This window comes from Pisolithus orientalis (genome assembly GCF_024613125.1).
Source record: "Pisolithus orientalis strain OTSU chromosome Unknown F5J12scaffold_88, whole genome shotgun sequence".
NCBI classification, from domain to species: domain Eukaryota; kingdom Fungi; phylum Basidiomycota; class Agaricomycetes; order Boletales; family Pisolithaceae; genus Pisolithus; species Pisolithus orientalis.
The window spans coordinates 685-9,372 of NW_026260869.1; the positions used below are offsets into that span (position 1 = coordinate 685).

General features: G+C 44.1%; 1 protein-coding gene across 1 annotated transcript; it reads left to right on the top strand.

The window, feature by feature from the left end:
* Positions 1-3,169: 3,169 nt before the first annotated feature.
* On the top strand, positions 3,170-7,237 carry F5J12DRAFT_787126 (uncharacterized protein; the record flags this gene model as incomplete). The annotated part of the gene is made up of 16 exons (XM_051743584.1): positions 3,170-3,369; positions 3,426-3,518; positions 3,945-4,438; positions 4,709-5,016; positions 5,101-5,176; positions 5,225-5,654; positions 5,704-5,764; positions 5,801-5,882; positions 5,932-6,216; positions 6,264-6,412; positions 6,470-6,514; positions 6,544-6,722; positions 6,775-6,855; positions 6,910-6,969; positions 7,022-7,112; positions 7,148-7,237. 16 exons carry the CDS (start codon positions 3,170-3,172, stop codon positions 7,235-7,237), a joined length of 2,724 nt encoding a protein of 907 aa, XP_051594590.1.
* Positions 7,238-8,688: the final 1,451 nt, after the last annotated feature.

The following is an 8,688-nucleotide window of genomic DNA, read 5'->3' on the forward strand; positions in this document are numbered from 1 at the left end:
GAATCCTGCCAACTTTGAAGGGAGACCCTCTTTCCAGCACAAAATCCTCTGCTGACTGGGTAATGTTCCACCACAGCCACTTCCATGTTGGGTTGTCTCCATAGGCCACTTTCCAGGGGACACATGGACTCCATGTGTAGCATTCTGCGAACAACTGTGGCCATTGAAAACAGTCTATATGGCCGAACCATCCATCGCATAGGGGCATGATTGTTTCTCCATCGAAGATGAAGGGTTGGGGAACATAGTCAGCATTTGGCAATGTGATCCAGTGGTCATCACACTATGCTAGGATGCATGCATCGAATGCACCCCATCTCCCTGAAAATAATGATAATCAATTTGAGCTGAGTTGGGGACAGCGAGAATGCACTGTCACCAGGGTGGTTGTGCAATGATAATTCATAAGGGTAAACACTAGCTACATTCATCCTGGAAACAAAAGAAGTCAGTCAGTACTTACTTAAATTGACAGAGATGACAATGAGGGGAGAAAAAAAAGAATCATGCAGTGTTAAGGCCAGTGTAACTGAAATGAAACAAGAATGTTGCCCTCGATAGGCCCCAAGCCTATTGAGAACTCATGAGGCACCAAATGCCAGAGCACTTGGCAGAAAAATGCTCTAAATGTTTGGAAGAAAAGTATGAATGAAAGAGAATAAAAACTTTCAAAAAATGTCTTCTTGACAAAGAGTGATGATGATTGGTGTATTGACTCTGCATGCATATAGACTATGTTATTGCCTGAGTTTCAATGAAGAAATGCCCCAGAAACCATGAGGATAACTCTTGATAGGCCCCAAGCCTATCAACAACTTGCAGGCACCAAACCCCCAAGACCTGACAGACAAATGCTCCAAATGTTTGTGGAAAGAGCAACCAGGCCATCTGGAAAAGTAAGATGGAAAAGATAGAGGGAAACTTACCTTGCACTGAATTGGTTTATACAGAGGGGCATTGGCAACTCAAAGTAGTAGGTAGCACTTACTAGTAGTAGTGAGAAATATTATGGGTACTGCTGTGCACATGACCTGCACCACAAATGAATGTGACACCTGACTTACAGCATGCTCAAGGAAGACATTGAGTCTAGGCTCTAAATTGTCAAACAATCAGGTGATTAGATATAAGTTTTGTGTTCTGTATTTCATTCCTCAATGTTCCGGACTGCCTATTGTAATATTTGCAGGAGATGCATTCATGCATTACAGTAATGACATGTTGATAAGCTACTTATAGCAAGTCCTAGTTACAAGTACTAGTGCGCTGTTGCTACTTTGTTAATAGATTTGGCCACTTTTACTGATGTGACTAAAGTTTTGATGAATGACAGAATTTTAACATGTCATTTCACAATTGCACAATTGTTACATCATCACAGCTGAAACAAACATTCGCACCACCCACAGCTAGTACTTAGCGACACTCTTGTCTTCTGTATGCTGTCCACATGGTATTGGGGGAATGCTCAGTGCATTCCTCTACCATATGTCAGGGGCTTGGTGCCCTTGACAGCCTTGAAGGCTTGGAGCCTTCAAGGGTGGTCTTTGTGTCCAGTGGATCTGATGATCAATCGCATGATGACAGTCAAGACTGACCCTCATCTTTCAGCAACATTAATGAAGGTTTTGCAGGTCAGTGCTTTTGAGTTAAGTTATGCATCATTATGCTTTGCAGTCTACTGACCCATTTACCAGTGCATACTACATGTACTAGGTCCATCATCCTCCCCACCTCTGGCTGCACTCCATCATTCCACCTGGCCAGTATATGCCTTCTATACTGACACCCTTGTCTCCCCACTCATCTACCCTTCGTACAAATTCAGTGATCAATTGTGTAGACAATAGTGCAGTTCTCCCCTCACCTTTTAGTCCTGAAGATTCAAGTTAGCAACACATCTGTTCATATCTATCCCTGCTGATCGAATACATGGTGTGTTCCTCTATGGTATCGGAGACTTGGTGCAATTATACCTTCAAGGGCAGTGATTCTGATTGTCAATCTCAAGTTCTCCTTTCTACTACAAATTTTCTCCAGGTTGCCTCATGATCAACCATGCGAAGTTCTAATGTGGGTACATGGTTAGCTTTTCAGTGTATCTTATCCATCAATTTCTGCTACTTCCTCCAGGGTATTACGAAGAGTTATGTCACATCTAAGTGCACAATTTGTTGTGGTCAAACTTCTGGTTTTCCCACAATGGCTTCCAACAAATGGGGAAAGGGAATGAGGTAGCCTTCTGCTGGAGATCTGCCATCATACTTACAATTCTCCATGCATTCACTCTCCAGCCTTTCCTTCCCATTCCCTGACCCCACCATGTCCAAAATACCTTCACCCAGTACTGGATTGGATATAAGCTCTAGCAACCTTAGTACATGTTTTTCTGACTAACTCCTGATGACTAATGCATTTTGGCACAGGTGCTCTAATTACTCTGATCAGAAACCTCAAATTGAATGCAGCAGATGCTGAAATGCTAGCAAGTGCTTTGTTACTAAGATCTTGTGCTGAAGGTGAGTATGTTCTTAAGTGACATTTCTGGACTGATCATATTGCAGCCTTCATAGGGTCATCCAGCTTGCAACCCACATACCCCACAGCATTATGCCCATCGAGTCTGGGGGTTTCAGGATTGTTGTCCTGCAAAGAGTGTACACCTGCCACCTTATCCCCCTCGATCCCCATTTACATGGAATTTCCCACACCACCAGTATTGATACATCTAATGCCACCTAACTCAACTGATCCCTCCACTATTCTTGTCCATGGCCACCCAGATCATGAAGCAAAGGTTCCATATCTAGCAGATGACTGTGTGCATACTCCCACCAGAATTTTTTTTACCATATCCATGTAAAGACTAACAGCTATTGTATTATCTATTGGCAAGTATTTCTCACAGCAGTCTTCAATTAATTACTATGAAGTATAAATCCTGAGGCCATGTATTGCATATGGCAGCCTGATTGTGAGGCAAGTTGCAACTCGGCACTTTCCATCCTTCGTAAATTTCTACCATTCAAGCTCTACCACTTAGCAGCAGAACACTTGGAGCATCTCTCTGCTAAATGTCATGGGCTTGGTGCCCTTGACAGCCCCTGAAGGCTTGGGGCCTTCAAGGGTGGTCTTGGTGTTGATCCAGTGATAAATTGCACAGATGACAATGACCCTTGTCACTCAGTACTGGAGATTTGTTTCAGCAATAACTTTGCCCAAAGGTCATCATACCTCTGATGTTCAGTCTACATTATATGCTCAATTTGGCTATCAATCACATGAAAGGGACCGTGTCTATTGGACTGTGTCAACCCTGCTCTCATCAGTGACTGCCATTAGGGGCTTGAACGATTCATTTTCTGTCTAGTAAGCCCATTCCTTTCTCTATTGCTGGATACTGATGAACTCTTGTGGTTTTTCAGTCCTGAGGAAACCCACTTTCTGGGTCTTGCAGACAGAATACTGCTGTTCTGGATTTTGATTGGAATTCCACCCATATGTTTCCATTTTAATAGGTGTGTCATCCTCACTACACATTACAACCACTTCTTTCCTGCATGCTTTTCCTTTGTCCCCCTTATGTCATGTCCTCTTTCCATGGTTTCATATGTCCTTGCTGATGCTATATCCAGAACTTTGCATGCTGAGACAACATGTTCCAGACAGATTTTTTTTCCCATGTGGTTCATCTTGGCTTGATGTGCTCTGACCTTAAATACTCACCTTGCCTCCCCCCATTTCTCAACACCCCCATACAACCATGCCCTGCTCTGCTGATATCCCAGAGCCTTCAAGGGACTCTGTTGCTGACTTGAACACTTGCATTCTTTGCAATCGAAGGATTCTGTCCTCACAAAATGCCCCAGTTTCCAAATGAGTAAAAAAAGGTGGTGCTGTTGTCTCTAATGATGGAGTGCAACACTCAGAGGTACATCTTGTAGTATATTTCTCATCCATTACTCTAATTTTGTTTTCCATTCATGGCAATCTACTCCAAAGGATATGATTGGCAAACTGAAACTGCAGTGTGCAGTCCAGCCTCCCAAAGGCTGGGAAGAGCACATGTTTGGCCTGAGAGATAGAAGACACTCCTTGACACCTCACCCTTCCATCATGAACACCCCAATGCTCCCTTCCCCTTCCCTGCACCTGGACAACCAAATCTGTGATGAGGACTCTGCAATGGAGGAGATGGAGGAGAATCCTGACAACAACAAAAATGAGGATGACCAGCCTTCCAGTAATGAGAATGAGGATGATCAGCTGTCCAGTAGCAAGAACAAGGATGACCTGCCATCTGGTAGTGAGGAAGAGGATGACCTGCCATCCAGTAGTGAGAAAGAGGATGACCAGCTGCCCAGTAGTGGTGACGACAACAAGGGTTCCAATTACAATGAGAATGATGACAAGATGGAGAGCTCGAGCAACTCCTGTGGTAGGTTTTTCTGTTTCATATCCCTTGTTCTCTCATGTTTTTTTTCAGATAATTCTCATTTCTTTTGATTTCAGGGTTTGGTGCCTCTCTGGTCATGCGATAGTGGGCTTGGTGCCCACTTGTGTTTCAAAGTTTGGTGCTTTGGATACTCATGACTGTTTCCTGCTGCCCATCATTCCCTTGGTTGTTATATAGATAAAGAATTGTTGTGATCCTGTTCTGTTACCATCTATATACACATCTGCCTCATGTTGACATGTTGACTCCTAGATGATGATGATCCATGCACTCACAATGCTCAGACCATTTCTTGTGCCCAGTCCCTGCTTCCCCCATCCTCACCACCTGTGTACAAGTCTGATGACTCTGCCCATCCTGTAGGGGATGTTGTCCATCCTTGCCAAGAAGGTGGCCCAATCTATACTAGACTTCAGAAGAAGGGCAAAGGTAGGGCTATAGATGCTGAGGACATTGATGCTGAAAACCACAGTGACCGTGACACCCAACTCCTGAACCTCAAGAAGCTGGGGAATCTGTCCACAGCAGCATTAGATGAAATATGTGCTTTTGCGAAGGATGTCAAGACAATGGCAGAAGAACTTGGCTGATGGCACAGGTGGTCTACACATGACATACTTGTTGCTGCACGATTTAGTGTTAAGGCTTCTCATACCAAAATTAATGAGGCCAACCTCTTCTGCTCATGGTATTGGGCCACACAGCCCAAACCAGATGGTGGTATGGCTTTCCTCCCTCTCACATCTATTGTTCTAACATCCTGACCAGCCAATCAAAATTCAATCAACAATTTGATTACGAAGGAGTACAACACCCTCATGATAGGCATCCCCAAGGATGACTTCGCAGCAAGGAGGGAAAAGTTAAAAGCTATGAGTGGAGTGAGAGCTCCTCCACCATACCGACTAATCTATCTGTCAAATCTATTGCAGCTAGAGTGGACAATGCAAAGACACAATTTTCTGGATTGGTATGTGGTTGCAACTGTGCAGCCATCGATTCTGATTGTTCCACAGGCAGAGGCAAGGTCCAATCTCGAGGATATTGAGATAGTTGGAGTGGTAATGTATGTTGGACAGGACCCTGCAGGACATCAAACTTCTGGCATATTTGGAGGCTCCAAGATGATAAGAAAATTCATGAATGAAAATGGCATTGATGTCTGGTCACTCATGGATAAGTATACTGCAATTTTCAGGTAAGCTTATTTCTTGCATGTTTCATTTGACCTCATTGGATTGTTGTAGGTGTCTCAGGAATGGCAATGGTGTGGATGCCAGGGTGGCCAGCACCAGTTCCATTGGAGATGTGGGTTTTGCACTGAAACTACATTGCTGTACAAAGGAGACTCCAAGAGACTGCAACCACAGAGTATTTGGAAGCATGATGAAGGAGAAGATGTTGGCCACATTGAGAGATCTGCATGGTAAGTTATTCTTGTTCTGTACATGCATTTATCTTGATCCTTTGCTCAGTCACATGTGGCATTGAAGTTGGCAATCCCCAGAAAGTTTCCTGGCACCAGCTTCTCGAGTTTTTGTGGAAGAGCCACCTCACTATTGTCAACTGGCCCCATGGTGTATCTCCACTGGGCCCTGGTTTTAAGTACAAGAAATTTAAGGCTGGCCCTCTTTGTCAACTTGTAGTACCTTGCCTTTGGAGAAAACTGGGTCTTTTGTATGATGAGCAAACTGATGATGAGGAAGAACAAGATAGTCTGGATGATGTGCTGGAAATTGAGATTAAGTGCTGGAATGAAGGTATTCCCTATTTTATTCATCCAGTCGGATGCTGAAGTTCTGTTTAGAGGTCATTGATATTTTGGATGCTGACCCTTTGAAGGGTGAGATTGTGCTTGTCAAAGCTACCAATGGTACTGTTTTGCAGCAGATCTCAGATGATCCAGAGTGGCAGAAGTCCCTCAAGGAAATGGATCACCAGCAGCAAGGCATGGAGGTCCTTCGACAGCCACTACCCTGACTGCAGCAACAACTCCCTTTTCCCTCTCGGAAGCAACCCCATGTGGAGGCGTCAAATTGCGATACTATTGGTCCCCAGGTAAGTTCTGCTCTTTACTCAGTATCCAGTATCTGCTGACATTTGCAAGGCTTTACAGTCTGACTGTTGAACTGCGCCACATGATCAATGCTGGGATACATGCCCCACTGTGCAAGATTTGTGTCATGACCCATCCACAATTCCAAGCAATGTGCACACTCGAGAGCCTGGCCCATCTGAGCCTCCTGCACTGGCTCCACAATACAGGGTAGGGTTTGGTTCCTATGGTCTGATAACAAGACTAATGAAGCATTGTATAGGATCTACATCAGGATAATCTTCCAAGCTGTCCTCACATGCAAGAGGCTGGCCCAGCCCAGCAGTCTTTTCCCAGATGACAAGTGAGTATCCAGGTCTCTGACTTTTGGTAACAAGACTAAGGAAAAATTATGTAGGATTCTTGGGGTGACTGTACAGACTATCATGATCCTGGCCCATCTAATATCCCATATCATGTGAGTAATTCAATTTTGCAGAGGTTTCACCATCAACTTGCATTCTCTCTAGGCATTACCTTCTGGCCACCACAATCAATTTCCTCTGTCTCGCCAAGGATTCCATCATGTTCTGTCTTGAACCAATCATCCTTACTACAATGGTCCATATACCAACAACTACTACCCTCCAACCCAGTTGGGTGAACCTCATTGGGTTAACAGGGGTAATGCTGCACAATATGAGGATGACTTCGCTGAGGAGTATATAAATGAAGATTACTACTAGTGTAGTTTTTGCTTCCCCTACAACATATTTGTCATGCACCACTTGTATATTGATGTCACTGGTGTCAGCGATGATGTTACCATCAGATTTGGGGGACAAGTCTGTGGCTCTCCACTCAGTCCTGTGCCTTTCCTATCGCTTTTCACACCACTTGTTCCCCTCACCAAGACCTCTCTGGGGGGGGCCTCTTTTGTCTAATTCCATGGAGCTGCTATTGAGATATCACCATTTTTGTGTTTGGAGGGCAGTGAGACAGTTTTGCACATAGCTCAGGATCTGATGGTCTGATCATGGTGGCTCCTTTTTTTCCATGTTTATCTACAAGTACCCAACCACTTCCTGAGGCCCGTGTTGATCACCCCAGCCATTGTCCTGAGGTCATCACCTGCTTGTTCACTTTCCTGGAGTTACCCCTATCATCTTGGGGCTGTATCTCAGTGGTTTCTCTGACATGTCTCTCGCTTTTTTGCAGACTCGCACTACTAGATGACGACTCCCTGGGGATGTCTGGATCATTGTGATTGGTGCAGCAGTTATGGAGATGTTCGCATTTTTGTGGCAAGGCCCACCCCTTGAGGTCCTCTCATTGTACCTCATGCATATCTGCACCACTTCTCTCGCTTTTCAAGCCACAAATCCCTCTCACTGACCCATTTCTGGGGTGCCCTTGTTCACCCAATTCTGCTTGCTCATTGTTGAGATATTCCTGCTGTTGTGTTTGAAGGGTTTTGAGGTGGTTTAGCATATACCTCAAGATTGGGTGATCCAATTGGCATTTTCTGTTTTTCTCCCTGATTGCCTGGGAGTCCTCTACTGCATCCCATAGTTTTGTGTCAGTCGCCGCAGCCATTACTGTTACATTTCAGTACTGGCCACTTATCAACTCTTTGTTAGGGGCGGTCCAGGGTCAAATCACATATGGTACCAATGTCCATCACATGTCCATTGCTGTTAGGCACTGTACATGATGCCTCAATCTGTATATACAGTTCCCGCAGTCCTAGCTACTGTGTTTGTGCCTTGTTGCTCCTCATGTTACAGCTATTTTCAAAACTGAGAGCAAGGCGAAATAAACAAAATCACACACATATAGTAGCTAAATGTTATAACTTTGATATCTCAATCAATTCAAGTCAGATCACCGCAATTTTTGCAGATTCAGAATCAGGGAAATTAGATGCAGGTCCTGGTGAAAAAATTAGACTAGTTCTAGCACTATATAAGTCTGAAAAAGCATAGGCTGATTTCACATATACAATCAAAATTGCAAGTGATCTAGGCATCTGTACACCTTAGCAAACTAATAGTGGTCTTCTATACATCAATTGTCCAGCAGGCTTTCAATGCTTTTTGGGCAGTAGAGAGCCCTCTGCTTCCAGATGTTCATTGCACATATAAGTAAGATTGGAAGCCTATTATTGCATATTTCTTCACACAAGATTCATATCCTT